This window comes from Bombina bombina, chromosome 1 (assembly GCF_027579735.1).
Source record: "Bombina bombina isolate aBomBom1 chromosome 1, aBomBom1.pri, whole genome shotgun sequence".
In the NCBI taxonomy this organism is placed as follows: domain Eukaryota; kingdom Metazoa; phylum Chordata; class Amphibia; order Anura; family Bombinatoridae; genus Bombina; species Bombina bombina.
Genome location: NC_069499.1, coordinates 27008806 through 27020795, shown reverse-complemented (window position 1 = coordinate 27020795; position 11990 = coordinate 27008806). Strand labels below are relative to the sequence as shown.

The 11990-nt window shown below is 39.9% G+C and overlaps 1 protein-coding gene across 1 annotated transcript; it reads left to right on the top strand.

Moving 5' to 3' along the window:
• Window positions 1-300: 300 nt before the first annotated feature.
• Window positions 301-3532, top strand: LOC128636019 (uncharacterized protein DDB_G0286299-like). Its single transcript, XM_053689093.1, has 6 exons — window positions 301-340; window positions 512-538; window positions 871-949; window positions 1893-1948; window positions 2117-2269; window positions 3158-3532. Exons 1-6 carry the CDS (start codon window positions 304-306, stop codon window positions 3304-3306), a joined length of 501 nt encoding a protein of 166 aa, XP_053545068.1. The 5' UTR covers window positions 301-303; the 3' UTR covers window positions 3307-3532.
• The last annotated feature ends 8458 nt before the right edge of the window (window positions 3533-11990 follow it).

Here is an 11990-nt window from a genome sequence, read left to right as displayed (position 1 = left end):
TCACCTTTATCTACTGGCTACACAGACTGCAGATCATAAGAGTTGTTTTATTATTGTGTTGTATTTATATTGTTCTTGAGGTGTCACAGACATATAAAAATAAATCAGGGATGTCACATAACTTGACTTGGATGTCAGCATTATCTACTTGTGTACCAACTGATAAGGCATTTCACAAAGACCCTTGCGCATGTGCACTATTTACTTATATAGTTATGTAGGACATTAATTGTGTGATGTTAGAACTACAGCAAAAATAGTTCTTTTATTTTGTCTTTGTACATAGGGATGACTCTGGGACCAATGAATAGTGAGGCATTCAAGACTGCATTAGCAAATGGTAAGATACTAGTCAGCCTAATGATTTATTCTGTGTTTACAGGCTGTATAGTTTAAATGCATTATTTAATAATTGTGTTAGATTTAGAGAGTTTGGTAATAATTATAAAAAAAATCAGAATAACAAGCATTTATTTTATATACTTCTAACTTTTATTATTATTTTTTACAGGATTTCTGGCTGGACTGAATAATTCAGGTAAGCGAATAAAAAAAAACTTTTATAAAAATAAATAACTCTCATACACATCTAGTTATGTTCCCTGTAAATTATACTACAGTTATATTAATATACTATCTGGCAGATAATACTTCAGTGACCCTTTACAGATTCTAATTCATATGATGTCATCATTACCTCACAAACAGCTTGATACATAGGTGTCATTTATTAACACAACACTTGTTAAACACATGGCCTGCTAAAGGTAGAAGATATAATTTGCCACGTTTATTTAATTGTACTTAATAATGATCTCAATACTGGTAAAGTCTATTAATAATAATGTTTTACCTGCTGTTTCTTTACAGTATACGTATTTGCTGGTGTGGGAGTCGTTGCCCTTCTAATTATTATAATTGGAGGATGGGCGCTTAGGAAGAGCATCCGGTAAGTTACAGGGAGCTGCCTCCCATAATAAACTCATCTATACAATTTAGCCGTATTGTTTATATATTTATATTAGTATTTACAATACATCTGTGCAGCCCACTAAAGTCACAAGACAACAGAAATGACATATAAAGGGACATTACACTGCTGGGTGCAGCTACACTTATGTATGTTGTTTGTCTATATACACACACAAACTAATCTTAAATATATACAAAATATATTTTCCACTTTTACATTTTTATTTATTCAGCTTTAGTTTTTTTTGCAAAACAAGTCAGCACCATCAGAGAGGCTGCTGGGTACAAATTTAACGCACACTAAGTAGTTTTAGCATCCTCCCCTGGTAGTTGTTTCACATTCTTTTTTCTTATGTTTATATTTATAGAATTGCTGTTTTTATAATCACAATTGATGTAAAAATGTAAAATATTTTACTAAATTGTGATAATAAATGTAATTCTGTGACTCATATAGAAGCTAATTTACATAACAGGCCTTTCCTAGACCATTTTGGTGGGTATAAAATAACTCATCTGCGCTACAGATTCTGGGTAGAACAAGCTTTTCACTGTGTAATACTGATCACAGATCATGAGAAGGCAGGTTCAGCCGAGCTGTAATCATGCCCACCTCACTGATGCCTTACATTGGTATGAAGCTGAGGCGCTGCCATCTGCTGGTCATGAGGTTGTGATACACCAGTGCCCCTCTATTAAATCATTAGTAACATCAGTAATAATGTGCTGCATGTCACATGATTTACATACACATTAAATGCAGAGCTCCCAACTGTTCTGTGTTTTGTGGTACAGTCCTGGTGTGGAGCTCTGCGTTGTTATATTTTACAATGATTTCCCTTTTATATAAACTCAACTGGTTAATGAATAAGTATGTTATGACAAAAATATCATTTTAATATTGTTTTTCCTGTTTTTAGAAAATCCAAACTTCCTGATGAGGAGCAACCAAACATCAGCCCCGTCATCAGGAAAGGTAACAGAACTTACATGCTGTTTATACGAGGGGAAATGTAACTCATTAGTAAGGATGAAATATGGAAGGTTATAGGGGAGACTGTATGGCACAAGACTAGGGGTTAGCACAATAGGCTAATACAAGAATATACAAGAATATGTATTTCATTTTATTTTTATTGTGTAGCTTCTCTGAAAAAGGAGAAGAAGATAAAAAAGAAAACAAAGAAAGAAAAGAAGGAGAAAAAGGAGGTGGAACAGAAGGAGGAAGATGAGGAGGAAATGAAGGGAGAGAAGGAGGTGAACGTGCAGAAGAAGAAGGATGAAAACTCAGGGGAAGGTGAGAAAAGACAACAGAAAACAAACATAAATAAAAATAAAAATAATAATAAAGCACCTGGGAAAGAACAGGAAATAGAATAGTAGGAAATAGGAAACTGTGTAAAGGGGGTAATGAATAGATAAGGACATTAGTAAGAAAAACCAGTGAGAGGGTAAAAGAAAGAGAGAGGGCAAGTTAGAAGCTATAATGAAGGTTGCTTTTGTTTAATGTAATATATAGGGATTATTTTGGGCCTTGGGGCAAGTTATAAATATGTAAAAGTGCAGCAAACATTAAAAGTACCATTAAATAGGGTGAATTGTAAAAATGTAAATGTTGACAAATGTCCCTTTGATAAAATCAATTATGTAGAACAAATTTTAGTTAAGACAGGAATAATCCTCACAATACTTAATGAATCACTCGAGATCCCCTCAACTAATAGTAAATAAAAAGTATCACTTTACACACAATGGAGAATAAATGATAGAAACCTAACCCTAGGTAGGCAATTCATTCTCATTAGAGTTATACTATATTAATACAAAAGTAAGTAACACATTTTATATTTATATAGCAACAATCACAGTTATGCTTTCACATGGTGAATTGTACTGGTCTGGTAGAACTCACAGATATAGATGTCATATTGCTATCTGTATCAGAATAAAATACAAGACAGATTAAATGTGCTTTAATACTGGTTAATATCAAACATAGCAATATCCCATGAGGGGATAAAAGGGACAAATGATCATTTATATAACATGAATGGGTGATATGATATATGAATAAATATGGGGAAATGTATAAAATTGCTATTTATAGTCCTCCATAAGATACATAATGTTATAAGAGTAAGATTTCCTAATTTGTAATTCTTTTTTAATTTCTGTTGTAAAATAGCTCCAATTGAAACCAAAGAGAAAGCAGTGCAGACAGACAGCACACAAGAAGTAAAATGGGAACTTTTGGAGTTTTGGATCAATAAAGATCTAGAAGTACAGAGACGGCGAGAGGAAGAACTAAGGGAGGAGGAAGAGTTCTTTAGCTGAAAGAACAACTGAAGCTAAATTGTTTACATCAGAGCCCCTCTCTCATATCTACCAGAGCTACGTGTACCAGCCAGGGCTCTGCCTCTTCTGCCACTCCTGTGTGCCAATATGTCCCGCCCCTGAGAAACCATCTAGTATTGTCATCCTTCTTATCTCCACCTCTTATTGGGAATTCTCCATGGTTACTAATTAATAAAAATTAGACCAAGTAAATTTAATGTGTCAACTTTCTTTTTTTATCTTTATTTTTTTTTATTTTTTTAATACTTAAAATGGTACATGGGTGTACAACAAGAAATAGATCATTTATTAGTGCACATAGGATAATTTCTCAGGCTCTCAAGCTTTGAGTTGACAGAATTCTATTTTACAATAGAGAACGTATGCTGTCGGCATTTATTGATGTGCAGCGGACATGATCCGCAATATCGGATCATGTCCGCTCGCACAATGATATTTTGGCCCTTAAATCCCAACTCCAAATGTGTATACGTGATCCCAGGGATTACTTATCAGTGGAAATGAATGCTGCAGAAGAACTCCAAGGGTTAACCTCAAATAAAACAGATCAATGCTGCCAATGGTGAAGTTAATTCACATGTAAGTTGTATACTCACATACTGCAAAGCTTCACAGCAAGCTCTAGATATAAAAGCTATGGGAGACTCCAGTAGGAGCAGATAGAAGTGAACTCAGATGAATGTTAAAACGTTTTATTATTAAAACACTAGTCCTAAAGCCCGTGTACACGGGCATTTTTTGCAGTACAGCAGGCCATTTTTTGCAGTACAACTTTCTCTCTCCCCCTTTCTTTTGCTCTCTCTCTCTCTCCCCCTCTATTTTACTCTCTCTCTCCCCTTCTCTTTTGCTCTCTTTCTTTCCCCCTCTCTTTTGCTCTCCCCTTCTCTTTTGCTCTCTCTCCCCCCTCTCTTTTGCTCTTTCTCCCCCGCACTCTCTTTTGCTCTCTCTTCTCCCACTCTCTTTTGCTCTCTCTCCCCCTCTATTTTGCTCTCTCTCTCTCTCATTTGCTCTCTCTCTCTTTCTCTCCCCCTCTCTTTTGCTCTCTCTCCCCTCTAATTTGCTCTCTTTCTCCCCCTCTCTTTTGCTCTCTTTTTCGCCCTCTATTTTGCTCTCTCTCCCTCGCTCTTTTGCTCTCTCTCCACTCTCTCTTTTGCTCTCTCTTCCCCCTCTTTTTCTCTCTCTTCCCCCCTCTTTTGCTCTCTCTCCCCTTTTTTTTTTGCTCTTTCTCCCACCTCTTTTGCTCTCTCTCCTCTCTTGTGCTCTCTCTCCCCTCTCTTTTGCTCTCTCTCCCCCCTCTCTTTTGCTCTTTCTCTCCCCCTCTTTTACTCTCTCTCTCCTTCCTCTTTTGCTTTCTCTCCTCTCTCTTTAGCTCTCCCCCCCCTTTCTTTTGCACTCTCTTCCGCATCTCTTTTGCTCTCTCTCTCTCTCCCCCCTCTTTTGCTCTCCCTCTCCCCCCTGTTCTGCTCTCTCTCTCCTCTCTTTTGCTCTCTCTCCCCTCTCTTTTACTCTCTCTCCCCTCTCTTTTGCTCTCTCTCCCCTCTCTTTTGCTCTCTCCCCCTCTCTTTTTCTCTCTCTCCCCCATCTTTTGCTTTCTCTCCCCTCTCTTTTGCTCTGTCCCCCTCTTTTGCACTCTCTCCCCCCTCTTTTGCTCTCTCTCCCCTCTCTTTTGCTCTCTCCCCTTCACTTTTGCACTTTCTCATCCCTCTCTTTTGCTCTCTCTACCCCCTCTCTTTTGCTCTCTTTCCCCCTCTTTTGCTCTTTCTCCCCCTTTTTTGCTCTCTCTCCCCTCTTTTGCTTTATCTCCCTCTCTTTTGCTCTCTCTCATTCTCTTTTGCTCTCTCTCCCCTCTCTTTTTCTCTCTCTCTTTTTCTCTTTTGCTCTCTCTCTCCCCTCTTTTGCTCTCTCTCTCCTCTTTTGCTCTCTCTCTCCCCTCTTTTGCTCTCTCTCCTCTCTTTTGTTCTCTCTCCCCTCTCTTTTGCTCTCTCTCCCCCCTCTTTTGCTCTCTCTCCCCTCTCTTTTGCTGTCTCCCCCCCTCTTTTGCTCTCTCCCCCCTCTTTTGCTCAATCCCCCTCATTTGCTCTCTCCCCTCTCTTTTGCTCTCTCTCTCCCCTCTCTTGCTCTCTCTCCCCCTATTTTGCTCTCTCTCACCCTGTTTTGCTCTCTCTCCCCTCTCTTTTTCTCTCTCTCTTCTCTTTTGCTCTCTCTCTCCCATCTTTTGCTCTCTCTTCCTCTCTTTTGCTCTCTCTCTCCCCTCTTTTGCTCTCTCTCTCTCCTCTTTTGCTCTCTCTCTCCCCTCTTTTGCTCTCTCTCCCCCCTCTTTTGCTCTTTCTCCCTTCTCTTTTGCTCTCTCTCTCCCTCTTTTGCTCTCTCTCCCCCCTCTTTTGCTCTCTCTTCCCCTCTCTTTTGCTCTCCCCCCTCTTTTGCTCTCCCTCCCCCATCTCTTTTGCTAACTCTCCCCCCTCCTTTGTGCTCACGGCTCGCAGGAAACACAAGTTAGGAAGCAGCGGTCAAAAGACATCGCCAGAAATCAACCCGATCAAATACGATCGGGTTGATTGACACCTCCTGCTAGCGGCTGATTGGCCGCGAATTTTCACCAGCAGTTAACAAGAACTGCTGGTGCAAGGATAAATGCAGAGAGTGTATGCTGTCGGCATTTATCGATGTGCAGCAGACATGATCCGCAATATTGGATCATGTCCACTCACACAATGATATTTCGGCCCTTAAATCCCAACTCCAAATGTGCATAAGTGATCCCAGTGATGTGAAGCTCTGCAGTATGTGAGTATACAACTTACATGTGAATTAACTCTGTAGTCTCACAGGACTTCCCCATTGGCAGCATTGATCTGTTTTCTTTGAGGTTAACCCTTGGAGTTCTACTCCAGCATTCATTTCCACTGGGATTCCCCCTCTTTTGCTCTCTCTCCCCTCTCTTTTGCTCTCTCTCCCCTCTTTTGCTCTCTCTCCCCTCTCTTTTGCTCTCTCTCTCTACCCTCTTTTGCTCTCTCCCCCTGTTTTGCTCTCTCTCACCCTCTTTTGCTCTCTCTCCCCTCTCTTTTTCTCTCTCTCTTTTCTTTTGCTCTCTCTCTTCTCTTTTGCTCTCTCTCTCCCCTCTTTTGCTCTCCCTCCCCTGTCTTTTGCTCTATATCTCCCCTCTTTGCTCTCTCTCCCCCTCTTTTGCTCTCTCTCCCCCCTCTTTTGCTCTCCCTCCCCTCTCTTTTGATCTCTCCCCCCTCTCTTTTGCACTCTCTCCTGCCTCTCTTTTGTTCTCTCTACTCTCTTTTGCTCTCCCTCTTCTGCTCTCTCTCTTCTCTCTTTTGCTCTCGCCATCCCCTCTTTTGCTCTGTCTCCCCCCTCTTTTGCTCTCTCTTCCCCCTCTTTTGCTCTCTCTTCCCCTCTTTTGCTCTCTTTCCCCTCTCTTTTGCTCTCTCTTCTCCCTCTTTTGCTCTCTTTCCCCTCTCTTTTGCTTTCTCTCCCCCCGCTTTTGCTCTCTCTCCCCTGTCTTTTGCTCTCTCTCCCCTCTCTTTTTCTCTCTCCCCCTCTCTTTTTCTATCTCCCCCCTTTTGCTCTCTCTCCCCTCTATTTTGCTCTCTCCCCCTCTTTTGCTCTTTCTCCCCTCTCTTTTGCTCTCTCCCCCTTCTCTTTTGCACTCTTCCCCCCCCCTCTCTTTTGCTCTCTCTCCCCCCTCTCTTTTGCTCTCTCTCCCCCCTCTCTTTTGCTCTCTCTCCTGTCTTTTGCTCTATCTCCCCTCTCTTTTGCTCTCTCTCCCCCTCTTTTGCTCTTTCCCCCTCTTTTGCTCTCTCTCCCTCTCTTTTGCTCTCTATCACCCTATTTTGCTCTCTCTCCCCTCTCTTTTTTTCTCTCTCGTTCTTCTCTTTTGCTCTCTCTCCCTCTTCTTCTGAAAAGGGCATTTGTATGGGCATTGCCCTTAAAATGGCATTTAGCTGGATGAAGATTGAAGAGGCCACCTGGATGAAGACTTCTCGCCGCTTAGATCAGGACTTTGCCGCCGGGATAAAGATTGAAGAAGCCGCCTGGATGAAGACTTCTCGCCGCGTGGATCAGGACTTTGCCGCCGGGATAAAGATTGAAGAAGCCGCCTGGATGAAGACTTCTCGCCGCGTGGATCAGGACTTTAACTCCGGGATGAATATCGTTCAAGCTGGACTTCATAAACTGTAAGTGGATTGTCATGGTGTTAGTGTTAGGCTTTTTTAAGGGTTTTTTGGGTGGATTTTTGTTTTATTTTAGGGTTTATTTTGGGTGGGCTTTTTTATTTTGATAGGGCTATTAGATTAGGTGTAATTCTTTTTTATTTTGGATAATTTCGTTTGTTATTTTCCGTAATTTAGTGTTTGTTATTTTTTGTAACTTAATATTTTTTTGTTTTTGTATTTAGATACTTTCGGCTAGATTACGATTTTGGTGTTAGCCTTAAAAAGCAGCATTAAGGGGTCCTAACGCTGCTTTTTAACGCCCGCTGGTACTACAGGTGTACCGCTCACTTTTCTTCCGCGACTTTTCCATACCACAAATCCCCTTACGTCAATTGCGTATCCTAGCTTTTTAATGGGATTTGCCTAACGCTGGTATTACAAGTCTTGGAGAAAGTGAGCGGTACAGCGTCTACCTCCAAGACTCCTACCACATTTAAAAGTCAGTAGTTAAGAGTTTTATGGGCTAATGCCAGAACATAAAGCTCTTAACTAAAGTGCTACAAAGTACACTAACACCCATAAACTACCTATTAACCCCTAAACCAAGGCCCCCCACATCGCAAACACTAAAATAAAATGTTTAACCCCTAATCTGCCGACCGGACATCGCCGCCACTGTAATAAATATATTAACCCCTAAACTGCCGCACTCCCGCCTCGCAAACACTATAAAAATTGTTATTAACCCCTAATCTGCCGTCCCTAACATCGCCGCCACCTACCTGCAATTATTAACCCCTAAGCTGCCATCCCTAACATCGCCGCCACCTACCTACAATTATTAACCCCTAATCTGACACCCCCAACGTCGCCGCTACTATATTAAATGTATTAACCACTAAACATAAGTCTAACCCTAACACCCCCCTAATTTAAATTTATTTTTAATAAATCTAAATAAAATTACTATAATTAAATAAATTATTTCTAATATAAAACTAAATACTTACCGATAAAATAAACCCTAAGCTAGCTACAATACATTGTAGCTATTTTAGGATTTATTTTTATTTTACAGACAACTTTGTATTTATTTTAACTAGGCACAATAGTTATTAAATAGTTATTAACTATTTAATAACTACCTAGATAAAATAAATACAAATATACCTGTAAAATAAACCCTAACCTAAGTTACAATTACACCTAACACTACTCTATAATTAAGTTAATTACCTAAACAACCTACAATTAAATACAATTAAATTAAATAAACTAAATTACGGAAAGAAAAAAACCCCACTAAATTACAGAAAATAAAAAAGAAATTACAATATTTTAAACTAATAACACCTAATCTAATCCCCCTAATAAAATAAAAAAGCCCCCCAAAATAATAAAATTCCCTACCCTACACTAAATTACAAATAGCCCTTAAAAGGGCCTTTTGCGGGGCATTGCCCCAAAGTTATCAGCTCTTTTACCAGCCCTTAAAAGGGCTTTTTGCGGGGCATTGCCCCAAAGTTATCAGCTCTTTCACCTGTAAAAAAAAATACAATACCCCCCCCAACATTAAAACCCAACACCCACATACCCCTACTCTAAAACCCACCCAATCCACCCTTAAAAAAAACTAACACTAACCCCCTGAAGATCACCTACCTTGAGCTGTCTTCACCCAGCCTGGCCGAAGTCTTCATCCAATCCGGCAAGAAGAGGTCCTCCAGAGGGTCTGAAGTCTTCATCCTATCCGGGCAGAAGAGGACATCCAGACCGGAAGAACTATTCATCCAAGCGGCATCTTCTTTCTTCATCCTTCCGGAGCGGAGCGGCACCATCTTGAAGACCTCCAATGCAGAACAACCTCCTTGACCGACGACTAGACGACGAATAACGGTTTCTTTAAAAGATGGCGTCCCTCAAATTCCGATTGGCTGATAGGATTCTATCAGCCAATCGGAATTAAGGTAGGAAAAATCCGATTGGCTGATCCAATCAGCCAATCGGATTGAACTCACATTCTATTGGCTGATCAGAACAGCCATCTTGGATGACGTCATTTAAAGGAACCGTCATTCGTCGTCTAGTCGTCGGTCTAGGAGGATGTTCCACGTCAGAGGTCTTCAAGATGGTGCCGCTCCGGAAGGATGAAGAAAGAAGATGCCGCTTGGATGAAGAGTTCTTCCGGTCTGGATGTGCTCTTCTGCCCAGATAGGATGAAGACTTCGGACCCTCTGGAGGGCCTCTCCTTGCCAGATTGGATGAAGACTTCGGCTCGGCTGGGTGAAGACGGCTCAAGGTAGGGTGATCTTCAGGGGGTTAGTGTTAGGTTTTTTTAAGGGGGGATTGGGTGGGTTTTAGAGGAGGGGTATGTGGGTGGTGGGTTTTAATGTTGGGGGGATATTGTATTTTTTTTTACAGGTAAAAGAGCTGATTACTTTGGGGCATTGCCCCGCAAAAAGCCCTTTTAAGGGCTATTTGTAATTTAGTGTAGGGAATTTTATTATTTTGGGGGGCTTTTTTATTTTATTAGGGGGATTAGAGTAGGTGTAATTAGTTTAAAATATTGTAATTTCCTTTTTATTTTCTGTAATTTAGTGTTTGTTTTTTTCCGTAATTTAGTTTATTTAATTTAATTGTATTTAATTGTAGGTAGTTTAGGTAATTAATTTAATTATAGAGTAGTGTTAGGTGTAATTGTAACTTAGGTTAGGGTTTATTTAACAGGTATAATTGTATTTATTTTATCTAGGTAGTTATTAAATAGTTAATAACTATTTAATAACTATTGTGCCTAGTTAAAATAAATACAAAGTTGCCTGTAAAATAAAAATAAAATCCTAAAATAGCTACAATGTAACTATTAGTATAGTAAGTATTTAGTTTTAAATAGGAATAATTTATTTAATTATAGTAATTTAATGTAGATTTATTAAAAATAGATTTAAGTTAGGGGGGTGTTAGGGTTAGGGTTAGACTTAGGGGTTAATACATTTAATATAGTAGCGGCGACATTGGGGGCGGCAGATTAGGGGTTAATAATTGTAGGTAGGTGGCGGCGACATTGGGGGCGGCAGATTAGGGGTTAATAAATATAATGTAGGTGTCGGCGATGTTAGGGGCAGCAGATTAGGGGTTCATAGGTATAATGTAGGTGGTGGCGGTGTCCGGAGCGGCAGATTAGGGGTTAATAATATAATGTAGGTGGCGAGGATGTCGGGGGCGGCAGATTAGAGGTTAATAAGTATAAGGTTAGGGGTGTTTAGACTCGGGGTTCATGTTAGGGTGTGAGGTGAAGACTTAGAAAGTATTTTCCCATAGGAAACAATGGGGCTGCTTTAGGAGCTGAACGCTGCTTTTTTGCAGGTGTTAGGTTTTTTTTTCAGCTGTCTCAGCCCCATTGTTTCCTATGGGGAGATCGTGCACGAGCACGTTTTAGCCAGCTAAATTTGCTCAACGCTCACTTTTCTGAGGCTAACGCAGCCATTCAGAATACTTGTAATACCAGCGTTGTTTAAAGTGAGCGCTGGAAAAAAAAGGAGTGTTAGCTTTACAGACAAAACTCGTAATCTAGCAGTTTGTAATTTTTAGAGTAGTGTTAGGATTTTTTTAATGCGTAGTTTAGTTTAATTTGATTGGTAGTTAGTTTAATTTTAGTTTTATTATTATATTAGTTCAATTGGTAGTTTAAACTTAGTTTCTTTCATGTAATTGGCAAGAGTCCATGAGCTAGTGACGTATGGAATATACAATCCTACCAGGAGGGGCAAAGTTTCCCAAACCTCAAAATGCCTATAAATACATCCCTCACCACACCCACAATTCAGTTTTACAAACTTTGCCTCCTATGGAGGTGGTGAAGTAAGTTTGTGCTAAGATTTCTACGTTGATATGGGCTTCTCAGCATTTTGAAGCCCGATTCCTCTCAGAGTACAGTGAATGTCAGAGGGTTGTGAAGGGAGTATCACCTATTGAATGCAATGGTTTTCCTCAGGGGAGATCTATTTCATAGGTTCTCTGTTATCGGTCGTAGAGATTCATCTCCTACCTCCCTTATTCAGAATGACGATATTCTCTCATATTCCATTACCTCTACTGATAACTGTTTCAATACTGGTTTGGCTATCTGCTATATGTGGATGGGTGTCTTTCAGTAAGTATGTTTTCATTACTTAAGACACTCTCGGCTATGGTTTGGCACTTTATGTGTTAATATAAAGTTCTAAATATATGTATAGTACTTATATTTGCCATGAGTCAGGTTTATGTATATTTCCTTTTGCAGACTGTCAATTTCATATTTGGGAAAAGTATATTTTAGGAAAATATTTTTCTTACCTGGGGTATAGTCTTTTTTCAATTGACTGTTTTATCTTTAAATTTTGCAGGCAAAATTAGGCTTGTGAGGGCGCAAAATGGCAAAGTTTATTGTGTCATTCTTGGCGAGAGAATTTTTTTAGCGCGAAGGTATGTCCGATGACATTTCAGGCGTCTTAGTTG

Bases quoted from the DNA above. Each gene is read 5' to 3' on its own strand.
- LOC128636019 (XM_053689093.1), top strand. From the start codon at position 304: ATGAATAGTGAGGCATTCAAGACTGCATTAGCAAATG. The intron at 341-511 runs GTAAGATACTAG...TATTTTTTACAG, and splicing joins CAAGACTGCATTAGCAAATG to GATTTCTGGCTGGACTGAAT. The intron at 1,949-2,116 runs GTAACAGAACTT...TTTATTGTGTAG, and splicing joins CAGCCCCGTCATCAGGAAAG to CTTCTCTGAAAAAGGAGAAG.